The following is a 26,914-nucleotide window of genomic DNA, read 5'->3' as shown; positions in this document are numbered from 1 at the left end:
TGTGGCCACCATATTGGATGAAACAGCTCGATCATGAATGAAGTACACTGACTGCTGTGTGATAAGTGGAATATAGAAACTGCCAACTTATAACTCATTATTCAAATTCTCTAATAAATCCTGGACTTGGTCCATGATGGGCTTTCCTGGTGACTCAGATGGTAGGGAATCTGCCTGCAATGCCAGAGACCTGGGTTCGATCCCTGAGTTGGGAAGACCCCCTGGAGGAGGGCATGGCAACCCACTCCAGTGTTCTTGCCTGGAGAATCCCATGGACAGAGGAGCCTGGTTGGCTACAGTCCATGGGATCACAAAGAGTTGGACATGGCTAAGCACAGTACAGCACATGATATACACTATTTTTTTTTTTTTGTCTTCCCTGGTATCTCAGTTGGTAAAGAATCCACCTGCACTGCAGGAGACCCTGGTTTGATTCCTGGGTCAGGAAGATCTGCTGCAGAAGGGATAAGCCACCCACTCCAGTATTCTTGGGCTTCCCTTGTGGCTTAGCTGGTAAAAAATCCACCTGCAATGTGGGAAACCTGGGTTTGATCCCTGGGTTGGGAAGATCCCCTGGAGAAGGGAACGGCTACCCACTCCAGTATTCTGGCCTGGAGAATTCATCCATGGGTTCACAAAGAGTGAAATACAACTGAGCGACTTTCACTTTCACTGGTCCATGACGGGTATTTGACATCTATGGCAAACACCACTTTCTGTACATTAGTTTCCTCATCTGCAAAATGGGAATAATCATAAAAGTAACTATACCTCATACCACCCTCAGCACTTTGCTTCTCTAACCTTCTAAGAATCAATTTGAAGTTCCACATTTGGAATGTGTGTCTGCCTGAGGCTCAGGCCAGAAAGGAACTCAGCCACTGTCACCTGTGACCACAGAAGATGCTGGCCTGAGTCCCATGGGTAGGATGGCTTAGCCACCAGGTGAATAAAAAATAAAAGACACCTGCAGATGAAGCATCTGTAATGAACAAAAACACTCCATAAATAAAAAATCCAAACTTCAAAATGTCCCCATCACTCTTCAAATAAAACCAGTTGCTTGGCCTGACCAGCAAATGTTCACAGACTCCTTCAGGGATGTGCAGCGTCTGGGACTATCCTTCCAGGCACCGCCCCAGGGCCCCTTCCCGGGCTCTCCCACTGGCCCTGGCTAATCACCCACCCTTCCTCTGATGGGCTTTTCACTCCAGCCTTCCCTGACTGCCCTGTCCCCATCTAAGTAAGCCATTCCTCTTAGTCTCGTCTACCTTTTTTAGCATTTACTATTTGAAACCACATATTTAATTTTGTATTTGGTTTTATGCCTGTATTTGCCATTAAATCTTAATCTTCCTGAGGACAGAGAGAATTGCTCCATGTCTAGAGAGGAGAGTTTTACATAATGGTTATTTGCTCAGACTCTTAGGCCAGGGTTACCTATATTTGTGTCACAGCCCCACCACATATTAGCTATATGATGCATTAGCCCCTCTGCCTCAGTGTTCTCATCTATAAAATGGAAGAATAGTAACAGTCATTATCTCGTGGGGTTGTATAAGAATTGAGTTGGTGTATCTAAACTGCTTAGAAAAGAGTCTAGTCTAGCATATAGCAAACTCTACATTAATGTCAGCTGTTATTATCCTTTGACACTCTTTGGGAAATGCCTGACACATAGTATGTTCCCAGTAAATATTTACTGATTGAATTTCCATACTATATGAATGTTCTGGGTTTTTTTCCTAACTACTCTTGCCATCTTAAAAGCAATGACAATAATCCCTAAAAATATTCTAAATAATTATGACATTGACCAGTTAATTTGTGGTTAATCTGATGTTGACCTTTTTTGTAATTGAGGTATAGTTGATGCACACATCTTAACTTGTTTTTATTTTTATTTTTCCGAACTTTAAACTCTTTATTTTGCATTAGGGTATAGCCGATTAACAACGATGTGGTAGTTTCAGGTGAACAGCAAAGGGAGTCATACATATGTATGGGACTCAGCCATACATGCACATGTAGCCATTCTTTCCTAAACCCCCCTGCCATCCAGGCTGGCACATAACATTGAGTAGAGCTCCATGTGCTATATAGTAGGTCTTGGTTGGTTATCTATTTTGAATATAACAGTGTGTATATGACCTTCCCAAACTCCCTAAGTATCCTTTCTCCCCCAGTAACCGTAAATTTGTTTACTAAGTCTGTGACTCTCTTTAACTTGTTTTAAAGATATAGATGCCAAGTTAATGAAGTATCTACCTGGTTTTAGCTTTGGAGAGTCTTTTAAATATTATACAATGACTGTGCAATGTTTATAATCTTCTGATGTTCATTAATCATTCTGTTGTTGCCATGAAGTAATGTATTCAGAGTTTTCTTTGCGATCTGCTCATCTTGTACTTGAAGATAAGTTCTATTTAGTCATAGCGTGGTTAACAACACAGATTTCATTTATTTTTTCATTTTTTAATTGGTGGAAAATTGCTTTATGATTTTGCGTTGGTTTCTACTATACAACAATACAATCAGTCATAAATATTTATATATATATCCCTTCCCTCCGGAACCTCTGTCTCCTCCTCACATCCCACCCCTCTGGGTCATCATAGAGTGCCAGGCTGGGCTCCCTGCAACACAGATTTTAGATGAAGACAGATCTGACTTTGAATACTGTTTTGTTATTTAATAACCACATAACTTTGAGAATGACTTTTCTGAGCCTTGGTTTCTCTGCCTAAAAATGAAAATGTTAATACCTACTTCATAGTGTTGGATGAAAAAGATAGAGAGCATTGTTCCCACCATCTAATTTTATACAGTAATTATTGTTGCTCAAGTCTGTGCTAGAATTTCATTGAAGAATGTTGTAACCATGTTCAAAAGTGAAATTGGCTTCTAATAGAATTTTTAATGAATTTTCCTTATCAGTTTTAAGAATAGCACCTATTTAACTCACAGAATTAATTTGGGATTATGCCATATTTCTCACTTTTCAAAAAATAACTTTAATTTTTTATTACACATTGCAGAAAAGGCAGAACATACCAAAAAGCAAAGTTATGCCCTGTAATCTCACCACTCCAAAAGAAGCACTGTTAGCATTAGACCAAATATTCTTCCAGACACTACAAATGCATATGTGCATGCACGCACATGTGTGTGCGCACACACACACACACAATACTAATATAAAATTGGGATCATGCTGTAGATAAAACTTTGTTTCACTCAACAGTATATTATGAATATCTTCCCGCCTTAGTAAATACTTGCAGACATAATTTTTAATGGTGGCACTGTATTCCCAGATATGAACCTAAGTTGTTCAGGAGTTCCCTAATGTTGGACATATAGGTGGTTTCCAACATTTTACCATTATAGGCAATGCTGCATCAGACACTGTGGTGGATATTTTATTAGCCCGTGTCCATCCTTCCCTCTCCACCATGCTATTTGCTTCAGGAAGCTGACCTTTGCCAGACTGCATCGTTGACTTTCCTTTTTCTCTGGCCTCTTGTGGGTTCAATCAATGGGTGCAAGAAATTAGACAACAGAGGAAAGGGAGACAAGGGTATTTATATCCCCAGGTCCTCCCTAAAGGGCTGCTAGTTGTTGGCGCCCATGAGTGAAAGAACTTGACTGTACCCGGCGGGAGGTTCTCTCAAGGGGCTACTCTCCCTGGGTTCCTGTAAACAGGCCTCGTCCCGCACCCTCATGCTCAGGTGGGTACCCTCATCACCGCTGGCCCATGTACCCCACCAACCCTGGTAGGTTTCCCTTCACCTGACCCATGTCTTTGTAAATAGTCCTTCACTAAATCCGCCCCACTTATCCAGTTTAAGCATGCCATGTCTTTCTCACCATGACCCTAACAAACATAAACAACTTTGTCAGTAAATCCCTCTACATATTTTTTTATTATTATCACATGACAAATTTCTGACACTGAAATTATTTGATCAATGACATGTGTATTTTTAAGACCTTTTATGAGCTTGCCAACTTGTCTTCCAGTGGACCCTTTCCTTGCAGTGCCTGAGAGTGACAGCCTTCAAGCCCCTTGTCCAACTGGGTATTATAATTTCTTTATCTTTTGCTGCATTCATAAACGTTTCTATAATATGGAGGTCATCTTGTCTCTGAAAGTATCTGTTGGGGTTTGAGATTGCCTATTAATCATCCCAGTCTGTTTGTTTTGGCTGTTCTTATGTAACTTTCTGTGTTTCCCTCTGCTACACCTACTATAAACTGACATGCTAGCCCACAATCGGCCTTTAAGAATTTGTTAAAATGTATGTGATTTCATCTTACCCGTTTGTATGGGGGCCATTTCTGCCGCGTGCTCTTTCAAAGGTGAATTTGTTTTTGTGTCATGTCTCTCTTTGCAGAATCTTGTCACTCTTTGGGTTTCAGTGAAGTTGATTGACTTGTGACCATAGCTCTCTTACGAGCTCAAGAAAGGTTATGGTGATTCCCTGGTGGTTCAGTGGTTAAGACTCAGCTCTTTCACTGCTAGGGGCCCAGGTTCGCTCCCTGTTTGGGCAAACAAGATCGTGCAAGCTGCGTGGCACAGTCAAAAAAAGAAATGAAAACTTAAAAAAAGAGAGAAAAGTTATGATTTTGTAGGTGATCTGGCTTTTTCTTGTGACTTTCTGCATCATGAGGTGAAGTGAAACTCCCCATTCAATTTTTAGTTAAATTTAGTTAAATCTTAAGGATCCTTTATTTTTTTTCCTTTATTTTTATTAGTTGGAGGCTAATTACTTTACAATATTGTAGTGGTTTTTGCCATACATTGACATGAGTCAGCCATGGATTTACATGTGTTCCCCATCCTGATCCCCCCTCCCGCCTCCCTCCCCACCCGATCCCTCTGGGTCTTCCCAGTGCACCAGCCCTGAGCACTTGTCTCATGCATCCAACCTGGGCTGGCGATCTGTTTCACACTTGATAATATACATGTTTCAATTAAGGATCCTTTAATAAAAATAAAACATCAAACTATTCAATACCCAGTTCAGTGTGCGTGTAATGCCTAAGGACTCAATATCTTGTCTCATATATTACATGGAAAACTACTTTATAAATGTTGAAGAGTAGTATGAATTGTTTAATAATGCAAAATGTTCCCCAACCTCTGTGTGCACTAGCAGCAAATACTATTTAATTTGTGTCTGCAGAGCTGCTGATTGGAACACAAAGAGGAAGGGAAATGGACACTGGAAACTACTGGGAAATGTTATTTTATTTCGAAAGATTCTATCGCATCCACTCTGACAAGCAGGACTTGACAAGTTCGTTTGTTTTTGCTTACCTGCACGTTTGCACCAGTGAAATCCTTTGCAAAGCCTAAAACCATACCTGTCTCCACTGTTGGCAGGAATACAACCCACAGACCTGTACAGTGTTCAGAAGCAATCACTTTGTTTTAGCTGCGACAAGTTAGTTGCTGCATCCAGGATCTTTGTTGCGTCATGAGGGATCTTTAGTTGCAGCGCCCGGATTCTCTAGTTGTGGCGTGTGGGCTCAATTTCTCCACGGCATGTGGGATCTTAGTTCCCTAGCCAGGGATCAGACCCAAGTCCCCTGCTTTACAAGGTGGATTCTCAACCACTGGGCCACCAGGGAAGTCCAGCGATCACCTTTTGTGTTGAGGACATAGTTTAACAGATGTAGAGAAAGATTTTCCTGGGACCTAAAAAGATGTAAATCGTCAGCAGAGAGGAACTTCTAAAGCCGAGGCCCAGCGCAGAGACCCCCTTGCCCAGGTCTAAGGGCAGTACTGATCTAACTCATCTCTGTTTGGATAATTAAATAAGGTCGCCTATTTAAAGAACTTAGGGAACTTCCCAGGCAATCCAGTGGTTAAGACTCTGCACTTCCAAAGCAAGGGCGTGTGAGAACACTAAGTCACTTCAGTGTCTGACTCTCTGAGATCCCGTGAACTGCAGCCTACCAGATTCCTCTGTCCAGGCAAGAATACTGGAGTGGGTTGCCATGCCCTCCTCCAGGCGATCTTGGTCAAGGGTTCGATCCCTAGTCAGGGAACTAAGATCCCACATGCTGGGCAGCCAAAAAATAAATCAATTAAATATGTTTTAAAAAGGACTTAGGACTTTCCTGTCACACAGGAAAGGTACAATGAAGGGAAGTTGTTATAAGTATCACTATTTCTTATCACCAATGAGACCCATTAGCTCAATGTACCTTAAAGATCCTGATTTCAGTCCCTGTGTCCTTTTATTTGGATTTCAAGTCCCAAAATAATTCTATTTGATATTTCTTTCAATGTTATCTACCCCTTCTTGGTTGCTTAAAGCATTCTTTATAAGTTCAGTAAGTTAAAATATTTATTCAGGTTTCTTATTTTAAATGATAATACTTGACAGGACCCCAGGTGTACTTTTGAACTTCAAGTACAACTTATTTCTGTTTCCAGTCCTAGGAAATGCTCTTCTATTACAATGCTGTTTATGCAGCTAGACTAGCACTTTCTCAGAAATTCTTTTGAACCTTCAATTGTATTTCTGTGTCCTGTTGCCTAATTTTGCTAGTCATACTATAACTCTTCTTACTCAATCCCTCTGTGTCTTGAATTTGATTTTTAATTAATATTTAGCATTGCTGATTAGATATAGTATAGGTTTAATTATATAGTTATATACTTCTACTAAGCACAAAACAATTCAGTATTATCTTAATTTTTATAGCACTTACAAATACATTCATATATTTTTCATCCTAATCTGTTTTTCCTCTAGCATTTTCATGAGATCCCAAGTAGATCTAACATTCTGCTTAAAATTTAATACTTCTACAATTAGTTTGGGTATTGTTCTTTTTGTAAGATAACTTTTTCCCCTCAGGCTATGTTCTCCCTTCCCTCATTCTTTGAGTGTTTTTCTACTGCTTTTTGATGTTGAGGTTTTTGTTTCAAATGCTTTCACTGGTATTTTAGAGGAGATCTTGTCAGTTTCAGCAGATACCACAAAAAAAAGTGTCCTTGCATTTTATCAGTAGGGCACCCATTATATCTCAGAAACAAGTTTAAAAAAATGTAAATTCACATTTAGGGCATCAACCATGTTAGAAGCCTTCAGTTCATGTGATCAACCTTTGAGATTAAAAAAAATAGTAACAAAAAAATAATAAATAAAATAGTAACAAACAGAATCATTACTGTATTGTTCTTCTTAATATTGACATAATTAATTCTATCAATATATTTATAAAGTATTTTAACTAAATGAATATGAACCAAGAAGCACAGTTTATCAGTCAGCATCATTTGAATGAGGCAAATATTAAGGGAAATGTTTTCAGCTCTTTTCCTTTTAAGAACAGGCTTAGTTCCAGAGAACTAGCTCTTGGTGCCACCTACTTGCACAAGAGCTTTTCCTTACTGAGAAGTTTCACCAGTAATTGGCCAAATATCAGACTGATCTTATTGACCTGTGGAAGGGTAATCATTAAGATAAATCTCTGTGTCCTGTTTGTGAACATCGTAGTTCATTATGCTCAGTAGACTGTGACTGCCGGCATTGTTCTGGGTTTGGTTTCTTTTTTCCAATTTCATGTCATTAAAAAAAAAAAAACACTTTTATTGTGTTTATCAAAGTAATCATTGTTATTATTTTTTTAAATCATATAGATAATAAAGTAATTGAATCAATAATGAATAGTCCTCCAAAACAGAAAGCAAGAGACCCAGAAGGGTTCATCGGTGAATTATACCAAACATTTAAGAAAAAAATGACGCCAATTCTCCACAGTCTCTTTCAAAGAATAGAAGCAGAGAAAATAATTAGTAACTTTTTCTATGAAGCCAACATTAACCCAATACCAAAACCAGATAAAGATAAGAAAACTTCCTGGATGGCGCATTAGCTAAAGAATCTGCCTGCAATGCAAGAGACACAGGAGACTCAGTGTTGATCCCTGGGTCGGGAAGATCCCCTGGAGAAAGAAATGGCACCCATTCCAGTATTCTTCTCTGGAGAATCCCATGGACAGAGGAGCCTGGCAGGCTACAGTCCAGTGGGTTGCAGACTCGAACATGACTGGGCGACCTAGCACACACAGATCAATATCTCTTGTGAACACAGATGCAAAAGTCCTCAACAAAATATTAACAAGTTGAATCTATACACCATGACCAAGTGGGATTTATCACAGATACACAAGACAACTGGGTCAACATTTGAAAATCAATTATGATAATCTATCACATTGACAGACTAAAAAAGAAAAATCATACTACATCGATAGATGCAGAAAAAACATTTGACAAAATCCACCTCTCAGTGATAAAAACTCTCAGTAAACCGGAGTAGAAGGGAACCTTCTCAAGTTGATAAAGACTGTCTACAAAAAACCTGTAGCTAACATCATACTAAATGGTGAGAAATTCAAAGCTTTAAGACAAGAATGTCCCTTCTCAGCGCTTCTTTTCAACATAGAACTGAAGTCCTTGCTAATGTGGTAAGGCAAGGCAAGGGTGATACAGTCACTTTGGAAGACAGTTTGGTGGTTTCTCATAAAACTAAATATTCTTTTACCATATGATCTAGCAATTATACTTCTTGGTATTTACCCAATGATGTTGAAAAAGTATGTCCACACAAAAACCTCAACATGGACCTATTTAGCAGTTTTAGTCATAATTACAATTGGAAGCAACCAAGATGTCCTTCAGTAGGTAGATAGATAAACTGTGGTACCTTCAGACATTGGAATATTATACAGCACTATAAAGAAACGAGCTCCCAGAGACATGGAGGAACCTAAATGCATATTACTAAGTGAAAGAAACCAATCTAAAAAAACTATGTACTGTAAAATCCCAACTATATAACATCCTGGAAAAAGCAAAACCATGGAAATAACCAAAAGATCAGTGTTTGCCAAGTTGGGGAAGGGAGATGATAGGCAAAGCACAGAGACTTTTTAAGGCAGTAAAAATATTCTGTACGGCCCCTGGTGGCTCAGACAGTAAAGAACTTGCCCGCAATGCAGGGGCTGCAGGAGAGGCAGGTTCAATCCCCGGGTCAGGAAGATTCCCTGGAGAAAATGGCAACCCACTCCAGTATTGTTGCTGGAATATCCCACAGAGGGAGCAGCCTGGCTGGCTACAGTTCATGGATTTGCAGAGTCACACACAACTGAAGAGACTAAACACACACACATTATTAATATAATGATGGATATGTGCTATTATACTTTTATCTAAACCTATAGAATATACAACACTAAGAGTGAACCCTAAGGTAAACTATGGACCTTAGATGATAATGATGTAAATTTTGTTGTTGTTCAGTTGTCTTCAACTCTTTGCGATCCCAAGGACTGTAAACTGACAGGCTCCTCTGTCCATGTGGTTTTCCAGGCAAGAATACTGGAATGGGTTGCTATTTCCTTTTCCAGAAAGTAGGTGCATTCTTGCTAAAAAATATACTGTTCTGGTAAGTGATGTTCATAATGGGAGAGGCTATGCATGTATGGGAGTGGAGGGTATATGAGACATCTCTACCTTTCTCTCATAAACCTACTCTAAAAAAAATCATGTACTAAAATGTAACAAATAATAAATGCCCAACCATAGAACTATGATTAAATAAATGATACCTTAAAAATATAATGCATCTATCAAATATGAGTGCTTTCAATTGTGTGGGGGACAAAATAATATCAATCCAGAAGTACATAATATGAAGTTACACTTATGGTATACTCTCAATATTTAAGAATAGGTACATCAGGGACATCCCTGGTGGTCCAGTGGTTAAGAATCCACCTTCCAAAGCAAGGGATGCAGGTTCAATCCCTGGTGGAGGATCTAAGATCCCACATGCTGCAGGGCAACTAAGGCTGCAAGCCACAACTGCTGAGCCCACGTGCCACAACTAGAGAGACGCCCCTGCTACACAACAAAGAGCCCATGTCCCACAACTAAGGCCTGAGGCAGTCAAATAAACAACTATTTTAAAAAATGTTTGTGAAAAAAGATTGAAAACATATCCTAAATTATTAACAGTGATTGTCTCTACACAGTTGTATTATGGGTGCTTATGACTTCTCTCCTACTACTCAATTCCTGTACTCTCCAAAACTTCTACAATGATATATTTTCCCCCCAAAAAATCTTTTGGAAAAATATTCCTAAATAATAATACAGTAATTCAACGATACAGTAATACATTATTTTAAAGTTAATAATGAATGTGAGGGGATGGATGTGCTAACTAGCTTTATCATGGTAAACAGTTGGAAATATATACATGTATACAGATGAATCAGATCATCTTGTATATCTTAAACTGACACAATGGTATATGTCAGTTCCATCTCAATAAAGCTCGACCAAAATTTTAATAAAAATTATAATAACATTACATATCAATTTACAAAAAGTCAAAACAGTACCTAGAATATTTTTTTTCAGAATAAAGCAATAAAAGGAATTTACTACACACACATAATATGTAAATGAACTTTATTTATGAATGTTTAGATGTGTATACTTGAAAATTACCAAATAAGATAAAAAATACATTAAAAGAATATATACCATTATGAAGTGGAGATTACTCAAGAATTTAAAGATGTTTTAATATCATGAAAACCATTAATATAATCATATTAGGTGATTTAAATGATTAAAATTATGATTATATCAAAAGATACCAATTCCTACCAAAAGCTTCCAATAAACAAGAATAAAAGATGCTATTTCCCTTATCATAATACAGAATATTTATTTAATGCCAGCAATTAACTTCATATTTAATAAAGAAATATCCAAAATATGTTATTACAATTTTATTTCACCAAAGATATAACAGAAATACAGAAGAAAAGATAAATACAAACCATCTAATACTGTTAGGATGAAGACAATTCATCTAAAGACAAATATTTTGAAAATCAACAGCATTCTAATGATAGAGAGTCCCATACTGAGTAGCAATACTGATATATTTAGCCAGAACAGAATTCATGCAATAAGGGATATTTAAGATCTAGACAAAAACAAGAACAAATTATCAAGAAAGAAATCAAGAAATATGTCAATAATGTAGACTTTAGTCCTTGAAGGAAGGAATTAGTGTCATAAACATAAGTCATAAAGAGTTAATTTTAGACCTAGACAATTCAAACTGAAGTATCAAAAGGATGTTTACTTTATATAAGACATTCCTTTTGGGAAAAAATATTTTTTTAATATTAAAAATATGTGAGGAGAAAGAGAATCAATGAAGAGCCATATGATACTGATTCAACAGATTAAAATGCAGAGTTTAACTCATTATATGGCAAAAATATTTAACCATCAAGTGTATAATTTGCAAGAAGAATAAATAATGTCTGCTCAAAGCCAGGGAATAAAAACACCAGCACCGCAGTGTAATGTAGTAAGCACTAGAGCTTGGAGAACACGAGGAGAACTGCCTGTCTTGGGGTCAGGAAAGGTTAACTGGAATCTTAAAGAACCTGATTTTGCCAGGTTTGGGGGCAGGAGGAAGGAAAGAGTGTTACTTAGAAGGAGCATCACTTACAAACAGAATCACAAGATAAAATGGCACATTCCAAAAACTGCAAGTAGGTCAATTCACACGATACTGACCTGCATTTTAAAAACTCAACTGAAAGTCAATATTTAAAAATCAGCAAACTGCTCATAAGAATTTCTGGATTTCTGGTTTCTTTTAACAAATTGGATGATATGTCAAATTAGGTCCTGCATTCCTATGTGGAAGCAGGTGGCAGGCGCCCCTTTCAGATGGGACAATATGCCACAGCACTTCCTCTCTCCTCCCATTCCTCTCACATCCATCTCACTTTGTCCATTTACCTTCACTGTCTAGTCCCTGTAGGGATTTGAGTTTTATGACTTCTATCCTCCATGATGGGGACCGATGAAGGGTATGGCAGAAAAAAGCGAAACCATTAGGTCTGCATTTTCAAAAGGTCAACCAGACAGCAAAGGGAGAGAAGGGTGGTAAGGAGTTCAACGACATCAGCAAAGGCCTACTATATGAAAAATTACAATGGCACTACCATCCTCGAAGTGCACATTACAATGGGGCTACCAACTCCTACCACAAAATTCTAACAAGACATGACTTAAAAACCACGGAGTTATCCATCTATAAAATAAATACAAGAAGTGATGAGGGCTTAGAAAAAGGCAGTGGGTTGGGGATGCAAAGAAAGGGGTAGAGAAGGGCAAAAATTTGAGAGATTTTTAAGGTGGAAAATTCTCCAACATAGGGTAATCAATCTGACATGGAATAAGGAGAAAGTAAAAGTATAGGACACTTTGCAGGGTTTTCGCTTAAGTCATTTGGTGGGGACGCTTCAAAATTAAGATCAAAAGGAGGAACAAGTCTGAAGGAAAGTCAGTCATTCAATTTAGGGTATTTGGAGTTTAGGGAGCCTATAGATGTGCAGCTTCATCTCATAAGCCCTGATGGATTGCCAAAGAAAACTCTAACCTGATAACTCTCCAACAGCTGAATCATCAAGATAAAATAAGAGAGACAGGTATGAGTACATAAAATGTTTATAGAGAATGACTACTAATGGAACAAAGATTAAAATGGAATATTATAGAATTGAATAAAATATTGCAACAAAGATTAGAGAGTCAATAACTTCGTACATAAAGGCATAATTATAAGAGATACAAAAATAAAATTTTAAAAAGATATACAAAAAGAACACAATAATGTAAAAACCTACCAAAGATGTAAAGAATATGCTTTTACATGCTACACTGTTTCCATTAAGGATTTAACATGGCTTACAAAAGAAATAGTAAAATAATAAAATGTAAGTGATAATAAAATGTGAAGATTTTTCTTAAAAAGTTATCACCAGGAGAAATCACAACAAAGAAAAAAGAAACTAGATATGCAAAACCTAAGAGTTTTCAGAAATACTGTTGTTGGCAATCAAAGTGAAGGGATTAGCATAAGTTGCATGGCTCTTATTGTCCATCAGAAGAAAACACAGCACTTTCTCACTTTAAAAAGGACATATTTACTCATCTCTCTCAATGGAAAAGAAAAATTTTCATGATTAAAAATTTTCTAAATTAAATATATTTAGATGGATGAAAAGTGCACCACTTTGGCCTATTTCTCAAATGTTATGTTGTTGCCAGACAGTTAAATTTAAAAAAAAAAAAGAAAGAAAACAACTTCACACACCAATATTTGGGCTATTACTACAACAAACACAGGAAAGAAATTCACAAAGCTGATCTCTGTGGTACCCCTTCATGAAAACAAAGAATTAAACATGGTGTGTAACTCAACAGACAGCTGGGTAGGCAGGGGCAGAAAGGACGAAGCAGGAAGTCAGTACAGAATGGGCGAGGTATTTAGATTTCTGATGGTTCATCTTAATCACAGAAAGAATGGACACAACTAGGAGGAATGTATGAGCTATACTTCCTTCACACTATAGGATTCTGAGCTTTGGTAAAAGTTTAATAAAAAATGGAAAGTAAACAGAGTGAGGTAGAAATCTCTGGTGAGCACCCAAAAGTTAAATTCTCTGTGGAGTTGGCTGAGGGTGGATCCGCAAGGGCTGGATATCATATCATATACAGTCATCATCCTTTCACAAAAACTTTAAGGAGCCTAATTAAAGGCCAACTCACATCAGCACAGAGGAGGGCTCCAGCAATTCAAGGGCACATACAAACCGTACAAAATAAAGACATAGAGAAAGAAGACACACAGAAAAGTATTTACTGGCATACAGATATAGATAATATATTTTTTACTTGTGTCCCCTGCAGTGGAAACACAGAATCTTAACCACTGGACCACCAGGGAATTCCTGCATATATTTTTAAAGAAATGAAAATCAATAGTATCATTCAGCAACTATATAGGTGAAGCAAAAGCAAAGAACAACTTAAAAATTAATATTATGTGGATTTTAAGAAGAGTTGTATTCAAAATTTGTTGGGAAGAATCAAAATATCCCAGAATAATGGAACTAGTGAAGCAAAGGATGATATATGAGTGTATCTGTGCATAAAAATGATGATGCTTGATAAATGTGAACACATATGGAGAAATGCTAATGGACTATTAGAAAAAAAAAAAAAAAAGCAGCATAAAGTGTGTGTACTCTCTGAACACCACAAGGTGAACTCTGTATACGGACGTGTAGATAGGCACTTGGGTGGGTTCCAGAACAGGTCAGCAGGAGTCTGTCTCTTTAAGGGCTCTGGCCAGCTAGCCTGGGTAAGCTCTCCAGAACTGCAGGATTTGCCCAGGACTGACCTCATCTCCCTCCAGGTTTTACCCTCTCTTAGCCTGTTTAATGTCCAACCTCACCCCTAACCACTCAGCCCCAATTTCATCCTCCCAATCTGACATTTTCTCCTTTCCCATCTTCTTTCATTCTCATCACAACCTGTGAGGTAGGTATTATTATGGCTATTATTAATCAACAATTAAGTGAATGAACAGTTACAAACTGAATGGCAACAGAAGCCATGTTTTCAGACCTTCTGATTGGACACTCTTCTTATCCTGCCGACGTCCTTTAAGGTCTGCCTGCACACGGCTTCTTGGCCGACGCAGCAGGGCCAGAGACCAGAGGTCGGGTCTCTGCAGCCCCAGCTACGTGCCCTCCTCGTTTCTCAAGGCCCTGGGGATGCTCAGCAGGAGAAGCTGAACCATCTAAAATGAAGAAGAAAGAGACGAGGTTTCCTAAGATATTCCTGTATCACTCAAAATTTCATGTTGGGAGCATCAGCCCAAGCTAGTCAGATCTGTGATAAAACTCCCAACGCTGGGGATTTAGAGAGTTCAAGTCTTCTGGATTGAAAAAATTACACATGTACTTATACATCTCAACAGCAAGCAGAAAGTCACATTTCATAGTTAGGAGAGACCCATTAAATAAGACCAGATGAAGACAGGGACAGGCCCTACTCATCATATAGGTTGGGAGGTCCCTGCCACCATTTAGGGACCCACCGACACAGCCTCCGACACTGATACATACAGAGTCCCCCCTACCTTCAAGCCACCAGTCGTCAGGTCAGTCTCTACCATCCCAACACAAGGAACTTCCATGTTAAAGCTTAGAGATTCTGATTTTGGATATCTGGTTTTTTCGTCAGCAATTCTTCCAAGCCTACTACCCTCTGATTTTCAGCTATAAGCAAATCTCATGATATAAATACCCTCACACTATAATTAAAAGAAGACCAAACCACACTTAGCTGTTGTTTAGTCGCTAAGTTGTGTCCGACTCCTTTTTGACCTCATGAACTGCAGCCCACCCCTCTGTCCATGGGATTTCCCAGGCAAGAATACTGGAGTGGGTTGCCATTTCCTTCTCCAGGGGATCTTCCCGACCCAGGGATTGAATCCAAATCTCCTGCATTGGTAGCTGGATTCTTTACTGCTGAGCCACCAGGGAAGCCCACACTTTATAGACCTTAAAAAAGGATAGACTGTGCAGCAATATGGGATGATATATATGATGCTGTATAACATGAGAACAAAAGGTACTAAACTGCTACAGACTCTGACCACCACAGGACTGGTATTTTCTAGTAACAGGACTGAAGGGCCTGTAATTAAATGGTAGCAATTACTGTGGATTAGAATGAGTCATATGTAAGTTTTATTTCTACTCTCTATTTTCCAAACTCTTCTGTAGCGTGCTTAAAATTTCCTAAAAATTTAAGAAAAAAAACTTCAATTCAATTTAAAAAAAGAAAGCCATCTCTACATTATCCTTATGTTTCCAGTATGGATAAGTATGTATGTTTCTAGCCCACCTTCCTCCTCTTTTTTCCTGGTGGTTTAGTCGCTAAGACATGTCCAACTCTTGCAACCCCATGGACTGTAGCCTACTAGGCTCCTCTGTCCATGGGATTCTCCGGGCAAGAATACTGGAGTGAGTTGTCATTTCCTTCTTCCAGGGGATCTTCCCAACCCAGGAATCGAACCCAGGTATTCTGCACAGCAGGTAGATTCTTTGCCAACTGAGCTACAAGGGAAGCCCTCTTTTTTCCTAACAAAGAGGTTAAGGCTATTATTCCAACTTCCTGATCCCCAACTTACCAAGAAGCTACACTGTCCAAACACCTGGGGGCAGTGCTGAAAATAAACTCGAACCCAATCCTCCCTCTTTTGGTTAGAAGCACAGCTCAATATCATAGAACACTGACTGATGAAGCCTCCCAAGGACCCAGGAGCCATCAACCTATGAAGTGCTTTTTCCCCAGACTCACTTCCAGCTCAGCACTACACTGTGGATAGTGTTTTGTTCATCTCTGATAGTCTCACCTTTGTTTTCTAGCATCTTGTGCAACTTCATGTGCTTGTAGGTGGAAATGATCTGAAAATTAACGACACTTGAGATCTCCAGTTCTTGGTCCTGCAGCAGCTCCAGGGATGCAGCATGAATGAGTTGATGGGACCGCTTGCATTTCTGCAGCCTGCACTCTCCCCTGACGAAGGACTTGCACACGTGCAACTTGGTGCATTTATCTTTGAGGTTGCAGTAACCATAGAGGGCTTCACCTTTGTTGTAGAGCAAACAGACCTGGTACAGAAATGAAGCAACACTCAGGATGTTTGTTTTCACTGTATCTCAAGACAGTAAAGGGCAGTATCTCTAAATGGCACCCTCTGATCATCGATGGCTGTTAAAGTCCCCACGGGTGAAAGGCAGACGGGTATGTGATAGTTCCTCCACTCACATCTCTCCTGTGTGTACTCAAGGGCTGTCGTGTCTGACTCTGCCACCCCATGGACTGCAGCCCACCAGGCTCCTCCGTCCAAGGGGTTTTTCAGGCTGGAGCAGGTTGCCATTTCCTGCTGCAAGGGATCTTCCCGACCCAGGAATTGAACCCACGTCTCTTGCACTGGCAGGCAGATTCTTTACCACCGAGCCACCTGGAAGGCCCACATCTCTCCTAGCTGCAACTAACATTCAGCTGCCCCCCTCTGACCTTGACTTTCAGCTGGCCTGCCCTCCTCTCCCGAAGCCTGTAGCCAATGAGTGACTTCTATGCAGGTACTAAAGGCCGGACCCTGCCTCAAAGCTAGAACCTGAAAGCTAGTGATATTTGCTCCCAAGCCTCTGTGTGAATCAAGTCAGGGCCATTCCATCTTGCCTGTAGCTCTCCCCTCCCGCTGTTTTACCTTACAGATTTTTCCCAAGGATCCAACCTTCAATATATCTCATGCACCTCAATCCCTATGTCAGCCTCTGTCTCCAGGGAAGCCAATCTGGACAGGCAGCATGATTAGATAATTTATTACCCAGACAAGGGCATTTTTAAAGGAGCACTATTAATATTTGCATTGGGACCAGACATTGTATACCTCCTGACAATAGGAAATATGACTTTTTAGCAGGAAAGTCTGACAAGGCTGGAAACCCTTCAGTCCCGGGCAAATGGGGACCATTAGTCACCCTAACAATATACCACGTGTACAAAAAATTCTTGCTACATAATTCAAGCCTAAATCCAATCAAAGCTCCAGATCAATCAATTTACAGTAAATTCAGGGGACAGAGGAACACATTAAATGACACTAGAGGAACACAGCCAAACCTAAAATGTGGGCAATTCTACTGGACACAAATGACCAGATGACCAGAGACTGATACCACAAATGGTATCAAAGAACAAGGGGGTGGTTGCCCAAGGACAGAGAGGTGAAGGATGGGTGAAATAGCTGAAGGGAATTAAGAGGTACAATCTTCCCATCATAAAGTAAGTCACACAAACATAATATACAGCAGAAAAATATGGTCAATATTGTATGGAGTGATGCCATCCAACACATCATTGATTCCCTGGACATGAACTTGGGCAAACGGGCTCACAAAGAGTCAGATACAACTTGGCGACTGAACAACAACAACAAAAATTGTATAGAGACAGATGTTATTGGACTTACCATGGTGATCATTTCATAATGTATTTAAACATTATACATGTGAAACTAACATACTACTTACTGTACATCAATTATATCTCAATCAATAAATTTTTTTAATGGCTTCCTACCTGCCACTGTGATGCCAATTTTCTGAAATGAACACACAATTTTAGTGCAACTCCTACTTCCCCCAAAGAATTCCTATAAAACAGTTTTAGGAATTTAAATGATTGTAAAAGCTTACCTGAAAAAGGAAACAAGTGAGAATGGATTAAAGGGAAAACATTTGAAAAAGAGTAAAGGCATAGAGACTCATACCACCATATCTTAAAATATAACATACTTTCATTAAACAGTGTAATACTGGTTCCAGAATGTACAGGAGATCAAAGATCCCAGATCCCAGATCTAGCCCCCAAATCGGAATAATCTATTCCTTCAAGATATGTTAAAGCTGAGCAATAGATCCGTAAGAGCTTAATACTCTCTTGTAGAAGACTTACCGAACATTCTGATTTTGTGAGTTTTTTACATTTTTATTTGAATGTTTTTATTTAAAAAAAAAATGATTCTGGTTTCCTATTTATTCTTGAATTAATATTGACTTGCAATATTTTTCTAGAGATTTGCCCATTTCATGAAAGTTTTCAAATGTATCAGCAAAGTATATTTTCATATTTACAACGTGTGTGTTTTCCAACACCACCAAGTGATTCTCAGCTGACACTGAAGAGGCATCCCACAAATTTAACTCAATTCTGACATAATCTCCAGGAGACAGACTTGGAATGGCATCAGATCGCACATGTTAAGGGCTAGGGCTTGGTCCCACAAGCCTAGGACTTCCCTGGAAGCTCAGTTGGTAAAAAAAAACCTGCCTGCAGTGCAGGAGACCCGGGTTCGATCCCTGGATTGGGAAGATCCTCTAGAGAAGGGAATGGCAAGCCACTCCAGTATTGTTGCCTGGAAAATCCCATGGAGAGAGGAGCTTAGCAGGCTACAGTCCATTGGATCGCAAGATTCAGACACGACTTAGCAACTAAACTACCACCCACAAGACTGCCCTCACTTCAGATACAAATCATAAGTTCAGGTTGACACCTGTGCTTCTGATCTTCCAGCTACAGATTAGAAGTTCCCACAACCCCTTGCCTGTGTTCAACTAATTTGCTAGAAAGGCTCACACAACTCAAAGACACATTTTGCTTGCTAAATTTCCAGTTTATTATCCCTGCAAACTGCAGCCTGCCAGGCTACTCTGTCCATGGGATTTCCCAAGCAAAAATACTGGAGTGAATTGCCATTTCCTTCTCCAGGGGATCTTTCGGACCCAAGGATCGAATTGGCGTCTCCTGGCAGGCCAGTTCTTTACCACTAGCACCAGCTGGGAAGCATAAAAGGATATAACTCAGGAACGGCTGGATGGAATAGACACAAAGGGCTTGGGGGAAGGGTACAGAGTTTCCAGACTCTCTATGGCCACCACTCTCCCAGGACCTCCACGTGTTCACCAGCCTGAAAGTTCTCTAAAGCCCATCCTGTTGAGGTTTTATGGAGGCTTCCTTGATTAAATCACTGGCCACTGGTAACTGAACTCAATCTCGAGGCCTTCTACTCTCCCAGGACTGGGGGTGGGACTGAAAGTTCCAACCCTCTAATCACGTAATTGGTTCTTAGGGGAACCAGTCCCCATGTCACCTAGGGACGTTTCAAAAGTCATCACATGAACAGAACAAAAGTAATGTTTCATTGCTCTCAACATTCAGGAAATTTCAAGAGTTTTAGGAACTCTGTGCCAGAGGCAGAGATGAAGAGCAAATATATATTTCTTATTATAAATCATAATATCACAATATGTGGACTTTTCAGGTGGCAGTAGTGGTAAAGAACCTGCCTGCCAGTGCAGGAGAAGTAAGAGATGCAGGCTCCATCTCTGGAGTACATGGCAACACACTCCAGTACTCTTGCCTGGAGAATCCCATGGACAGAGAAGCCTAGTGGTCCACAGTCCATAGGGCTGTACAGAGTCAGACATGACTGAAGCAACTTAGCATGTCTGTACACACTGTGATATGTGCCCCCCTGTTTTTTTTTTGGGGGGGGGGCATATGGCATGCAGGATCTTAGTTCCCCAGTCAAGGATGGAACTTGCGCCCCTTGCAGTGGAAGTACAGTGTCCTAACTACTGAGCCACCGGGGAAGTCCCACCCCTTACTGATGTCTTACATACACTGGACCTGCACCATGTACTGAATCTTTGGGAGAAGGGTAAAAGGGATCATCATGTATTTTCACACATGAGACGCGAGGTACCATTTCTGCCTCACCCAGCTGCTTATCCACGGTCCCTGCTGTCTAAGTGGCCGTGTTTTGTGCCGCATGACTGTGCTGTGTGCTAAGTTGCTCAGTTGTGTCCAACTCTTTGCGACCCCATGGACACTAGCCCACCAGGCTCCTGTGTCCATGGGATTCTCCAGGCCAGAATCCTAGAGTGGGTTGCCATGTCCTCCTCCAGAGGATCTTCCCTACCCAGGGATCGAATCTGTGTCTCATTATGTCTCCTGCATGGGCAGGCGGGTTCTTTACCACTAGCGCCACCTGGGAAGCCCCCATGATACACACCACCAGCTTCAGATGATCAACCTGAAGGCAGGCTCCCTTCATAAATGCAGCCAACCCATCACCTGTTCACAGAACACTGACACAGACTAATACGACAAAATGAGGCTGGACCCAGGACACTCGGGGAGAAGCCACAAAGAAAAAAATTCAGTAAGTTTAAGAATATAAAAACACTAAGTTTCTATTAGTCAAAAAAAAAAATCCATGAACACTAAAGGTAAATAGAAATGGCACTGTCCCTTCTCTCGGACACAGGACAGACTGGACCCTGTCCTGCAGGTGCCGCATCCTCCTCTCCCTTCCTGCCAAGAACCTGCTCCAGCTGCTGCTGGGACTGCATCAGGCAACATTGCTGGAATGAATCTGGCTCATGACATACCAAACCTGGCTTCAGAACCTGAAGTCAGGAAGCACATGGATGCCAAGTAGAAGCCTGTCAGCTCCTAAGGCTGACTCCAGACTTCTGAGTATAGACTGCTGCCTGGAGGGCAGCCTCTACCGACTACCAATTTTTGAGCTACCAAAGTATCTAGCTCAAACCCCTCGCCTTCTGAATTTCTTCCCTGTAGACACTGAAATTTCTCTGAGTTAAAGTGTGACCACAACCATGAGCTACTCTGTTTTCCTAACATCCTCCCTTCTTCCCATCCCCTTTCTGGCAAGGTGTGTGCGTGATAAGTCATTTCAGTTATGTATGCTCTTTGCAACCCTATGGACTATAGCCCATCAGGCTCCTCTGTCCATGGGATTCTCCAGGCAAGGGTACTAGAGTGGGTTTCCATGCCCTCCTCCAGGGGATCTTTCCAAGCCAGGGATGGACCCTGTGTCTCATTATGTCTCCTAAAGTGGCAAGCAGGTTCTTTACGACTAGCGCCACCAACATAAAAAGTGTCTATCACAGAATCATTGGGCTAGATTAGAAAACTCTACTTTTAATTGGAGGCCTCTTGTAATATCTTCTTTGGTGATTCCAATCCGTTTGTTTGAAAATTCTTTGTGTATAGCTAAACAGATACAAGTGTGCTAATTTTGCCATTATAGCAGTTATAATGAGTACTTTGTAAGCATTTGAAACTACATTATGGAGGTGCAAAGCAGTTAAAATATCTAAAGCCGCCCAAAATAAATGGGGGAGAATACTTGTAACAAATGTGACCCAAAAAGGGATTTGTCATTAAAGATATCTTATGAATTAACAGAAAAAGACAAATGCCTGGATAGAAAAATCAGCAGAAGTATAAACAGGTAATTTACAAAACCAAGGCTTCATAATCAGACAAAACTAAATTCAAATCTGTCATTTACTATGTGACCTTGGGCAAGTTATTTAAACAAACTTCAGTTGCCTCACCTGTAAAACGGGGATAGGCATACTTCACTCACTGGTTACTAATAGCTTAAGACAACTGAACTATCAATACTTGGCATTCAGTAAGAACTAAAAAAAAAAATCCATAAACTATTATTATTATTATTTCTATCCCACACAGGTCCATCACTCCTTGCATGTCAAAGTGTATTAAAGCCCAATAAAATCAGAGAGTCCAGGAAGGTCACCACTGTCCACACCTGCCCCCTTCCCCTCAGGCCGCCCTGGGCGAGCAAACATTTGATGTTCTTCCCTGACTTTTTTCATGGATTCAGGCAATATGAGGGCAACTGCTTGGTGACTCACCTCTGGTAGAAGGCAGGGGTCATTCTGTAAAAGCAGGATCCGAAGCTGGGCCTCGTTGAGACCAAACAGTCCCTGTTTTTTCAGAACCTGGATGTTGACAGGTGTGTGGATATCATGAGAAAGAGTGCAGGTAGACCTAGAACCACAAAGGTCTGGATCAGAGGCCCAGATGAGGATGGAGCCAGATTGTCAAATCCCTATGCTAGGGTGGCTTTCAACTACAATCTAGTGTGTGTATCCTGTGTGTTAGTCACTCAGTCGTGTCCGACTCTTTCCGACCCTATGGACTGTAGCCCGTTGCCATTGCCTTCTCCAGGGGATCTTCCTGATCCAGGGATCGAATCCCCGTCTCCCGCATTGCAGGCAGATTTTGCATTGCAGGCAGATTCTTTACCGTCTGAGCCACAAGAGAAGCCCTGGACCCCCTTATTGTCTAGTAAGCTCTGATAATAAAAAAGCTGGGATAAAGTAACTCCCCTCCCAAAGCCATTTCACGCTGAACAAAGACACTTTACGGCCAAGGGGACCCTCTCCCCCAGTCACCTGCTTTAACAGAGGGTCCCAGCGGGTGGTGTCGGCAGACATCTGCACTGGCCTTCTCCACCCCAAACGGCTGCCCAGCCCACCATCCCCCAACCTTAAAAAGAATGCCTGCCTCCTCCCCCACCCACTTTGGGGCGCTAGAGTCGACAGAGGAAGACTGGAGTCAGTAGGCAGACTCAAAGGACCTCACACAAATCACCCCACCCTGTTTCCTGACGGGGGTCGACCTAGATCGCGCGTTTTAAACCCACAGAGCACAGACTCTCTTCTGCTAAAACTGTGTTTAAGTGGGAAGAGCCGATCTTTTCAACAAAGGATCCGTGAATTCCACGGGGTGGGCAAATGGCCGCAAAAGGGCCCCTGGAGGAAACGAACTCAAAAGTCCTGATTTATCCCTGCCCCGTTGTGGAGGATGGGGGGCGGGGAAGGAGAGAAAGCTGCAAATTTGGGGCGGGGGGAGGCGGAGAGAGGTGGTTGAGAATGCCAAATTGAGACGATCTTCCGTCCCGTTCCGCAGCTGGGTGCGCGGGGGAGGCCTCCGCCCGAAGGACGCGGAGGGGCCCCTTCCCGGGGCTTCCCTTCTGCCCTTCCAGAGGGGGTCGCCCGGCCCGGATCGACGACCCCCGTTCTCCTTTCCTTCTGGGTCCCGCTCCCGGCTGGACGGGTCAGGCCCGCGGCCCCCGCGCCGAGACCGTCCCGCCCCGCCCGGCCCGCAGCCTCACCAGCAGTCGCGATTCGGGCACTTGCCCTGCATGTGGCGGCGGCAGAGGTGCAGCTGGTCGCAGGCCTGGCACTCGCCGCGCTGGTAGCGGGCGCAGAGGCGCGCGGAGGACACGGCCACCACCCGCCAGGCCGCCGGGCCGCCGCCGCCGCCGCCCGCCCCGGCCGCCACCTCGGCCTCGGCGTCCCACGGGCCCTCCCGCACCTCCACCTCCTGCAGCAGGAAGCGGTCGGGCCCGGCCTGGCGCAGCACGTCCTGCAGCCGGGCCTCGGAGAGCTCCACGTGGCCGCGCAGGTCCTGCAAGAACATGCGGCCGCCGTGGGCGCACAGCACTTTGGTGAGGAAGGAACACACGGTGGGCTCCGCCATGGTCGCGGCCCGGCTCCCTGTGCGGAAATCCGAGGCGGGCAGACTCCTCCCAGTCACGTTCACGACTTCAAACCCGGTTCCCGGGAAGGGCCTGAGAAAGGGCGGGTGAGGGACGGCCGCGCAAGAGGACAGCCCCGGGGCCCGGGTCCATCAGGGCGCAGATCAGGCGAGGACAGTCCTGATCCGGCGCCTGCTCTGCGTCAGCACCCTTCAAGGTTAAGTCCTCACCTCGAGGGACTTGTATACTCGGAGGGAATTGGGAGATACTAGGAAAGGCTGCAAAGAAGATGAAACAGGTAATGTGGTAGAAGGTGAATAGCTGGAGGCCTTAGGGAGGTGATCTCAGGACTTAGCCATTAGCCACAGGTGGCTTTTGGGTTCTTGAAATTGACCAGTTTGAAGTGGGATGTGTGAAATATACACACACTGGATTTGGAAGCTTTAGAATGCAGAAACTAAAATTTTATAGTAACGATGTTAAACTGATAATATTTAAATAAAATGTTATAATTTCATCTGTTTCTTTCACTTCTAAGGCAGCGGTGAGAAAATGTAAAATTACACACGGGGCTCACTTTATGTTTCTGTTAGACAGCCCTGGATTAGACCTGTAGGTTTGTTAAGTGTTGGTGGCTTAGTCCTGTGTGTCTCTTTGTAATGCAATGGGCTGTAGCCTGCCAGGAATACAGTCTGTTCATGGAATTCTCCAGGCAAGAATGCTGGAGTAGGTTGCCATTCCCTTCTCCAGGGGATCTTCCCCACCCAGGGATTGAACTCGTCTCCTGCATTACAGGCAGATTCTGTACCGTCTGAGCCACCAGGGAAGGTTTGTTAAAGAGCTTTTTGCCCAAGGCGATGCTGATTTAATGAGCATTTTTTGAGCCAACTCTTAATGCAGTACTGAGATGGATAAAACATGATTGAGGATCTCACCTGGTCGAGTTGCTGTTTTGCAAGGTGGTTGTGAAGATTAAATAAATTAATGGCATGTGAAGAAGCTAAAGAGAAGTCCACTGGCCAGGTCCTCGAAGATCTTTTCTGCCATGTTAAGAAAGTTGGACTTCCAGAAGACTCTGGGAAGCAACTAAAGGAATCTCAGCTGGGGAGTGATCCCTCTGGCTAGAATGCTCCTCGGCATCCCCATCTAGAAGTCTTCTTTTTGTCATTCAACACTGAGCTTAAATGTCTTCTCTTCGGTAAGGCCTTGCCTAACCTCCCACTCTAAAGTAGCACCCTGGTCTCTGGATGGAAGTTATAACTCATGTTTTTCTTCTTATTTATTCATGTATTTGTAGAATTCAAGCTTCTGAAGGTAGGAATTTTGTGTGTCTTGTTCCTTGCTATATCCCCAGTGCTTAAAAACAGTGCCTGGAAAAAAAAAAAAAAAACAGTGCCTGGCTAGGGGCTTCCCTGGTGGCCCAATGGCAAAGAATCCACCTGCCAATGCTGGGGACACAGGTTCTCTCCCTGGTCCAGGAAGATCCCATGTGCCAACGAGCAACTAAGCCATGTGCCACAAGTACTGAGCCCACATGTGGCAACTACTGAAGCCCATGCGCCTACCGCTTGTGCCCTGAAACAGGAGAAACCATTGCAATGAGAAGCCTGCACACTGCAACTGAAGAAGGCCTTCACGCAGCAGTGAAGACCCAGCACAGCCAAAATTAAATAAATAAATAAATAAATCTTTAAAAAAAAACAAAACAAAACAGTGCTTGGCTATATTGTAGGATGTGTTTTTTATGATGATTTAATATTATATTATAAAATTATCATATATAATATTACATATAAATGTTATTTGATTTAATACTTATTTTTGGCTGCACTTCATTGCCACTCAAGGGCTTTTTCTAGTTGTAGCTAGCCGGGACTCCTCTTCGTTGCAGTGCACAAACTTCTCATTGCAGTGGCTTCTATTGTTGCGGAGCACAGGCTTCAATAATTTCAGCACACAGGCTCAGTAGTTGTGGCACATGTGGTTAGTTGCTTTTTGGCAAGTGGAATCTTCTCAGATCAGGGATCCAACCATTGTCCCCTGCACTGGCAGGCAGATTCTTAAACCCTATACCACCAGGGAAGTCCCAGGATAGGTGTTTTTTTTTTAATTAGTAGTAGACAATTTTTCAAGCAGGAAATTAGAAGATAGTGAAATAAGCACCCATATATATCGATTTCCTCAAGTTATAAAATCTCAACACTTTGTCCTATTTTATGTGCCTGATTGTTTTGGCTGAGAATTTGTAAGTTTCAATTTGTAGATATTTCTAGATATTTCAATCCTAAATATTTCGTTAGGCATGACTTTTAAAAATGGTAGATTTCCCTACATAATCCTAACATTATTTTCATAATTAACAAAAGTACCTGTCATTTTCCTGAACACTTCTAATGTGGGATAGATGTTTTGGAAAGATCTCTACCGGTAATAAAGAATGGATTTCTAGAAAACCAAGACAGGATTAAGAAAAAAACAGAAGAGAAACAGCGGAGGGATTATTATCTTAATTTTTATTGTGTTGAGTTTGCAGTGGATGGTCCATGGCAAGATGCTCAGTGGGCAGTTGAATTTACAGGTCAAGAGCTTAAGAAAGATTGAAGAGAATATTGATTTGAGTGTCATCAGAGTATAAGGAAATTGGAGCTTTGACAGTTGATAAGCTCATTCAGCACAAATAAAGAAAAGCAGAGGTGGGAGGATCGAACCTTGGGGAGTAGCAACATCAAACATTTCTGAAAAATTGAGAGCCTGCTATGACAAATAAATAAATAAAACATACATCTAAATGAAAAAACTCAAAACATTTGCTTGGTTTGATATCACTTCTATATATTCTAGTGTGGGCACTTTAACAGCGATGGGTTGGCTATATATTATTTTATTTCCATTAACGTCCAAATCAAATGGCAGTTTTACCTTCACTTTAATCATATCTATGGATATGAATTTGGGTAAACGCCGGGAGTTGGTGATGGACAGGGAGGCCTGGCATGCTGCAGTTCATGGGGTCGCAAAGAGTCGGACACGACTGAGCAAGTGAA

General features: G+C 41.6%; 1 protein-coding gene across 1 annotated transcript; it reads right to left on the bottom strand.

The window, feature by feature from the left end:
- Positions 1-10,484: 10,484 nt before the first annotated feature.
- On the bottom strand, positions 10,485-24,331 carry ZC3HAV1L (ZC3HAV1 like). The gene is made up of 4 exons (XM_020878276.2): positions 23,505-24,331; positions 22,240-22,375; positions 16,335-16,593; positions 10,485-14,711 (listed from the first exon to the last, which is right to left on the bottom strand). Exons 1-4 carry the CDS (start codon positions 23,870-23,872, stop codon positions 14,575-14,577), a joined length of 900 nt encoding a protein of 299 aa, XP_020733935.2. The 5' UTR covers positions 23,873-24,331; the 3' UTR covers positions 10,485-14,574.
- Positions 24,332-26,914: the final 2,583 nt, after the last annotated feature.

The sequence above is a fragment of the Odocoileus virginianus genome, chromosome 1 (genome assembly GCF_023699985.2).
Source record: "Odocoileus virginianus isolate 20LAN1187 ecotype Illinois chromosome 1, Ovbor_1.2, whole genome shotgun sequence".
NCBI classification, from domain to species: Eukaryota; Metazoa; Chordata; class Mammalia; order Artiodactyla; family Cervidae; genus Odocoileus; species Odocoileus virginianus.
This window is presented reverse-complemented; position numbering and strand designations above follow the sequence as displayed.

Bases quoted from the DNA above. Each gene is read 5' to 3' on its own strand.
- ZC3HAV1L (XM_020878276.2), bottom strand. From the start codon at position 23,872: ATGGCGGAGCCCACCGTGTGTTCCTTCCTCACCAAAGTGCTGTGCGCC. The intron at 16,594-22,239 runs GTGAGTCACCAA...TTTCTGTACCAG, and splicing joins ACCCCTGCCTTCTACCAGAG to GTCTGTTTGCTCTACAACAA. The intron at 14,712-16,334 runs GTGAGACTATCA...TCTTCATTTTAG, and splicing joins CAAGATGCTAGAAAACAAAG to ATGGTTCAGCTTCTCCTGCT.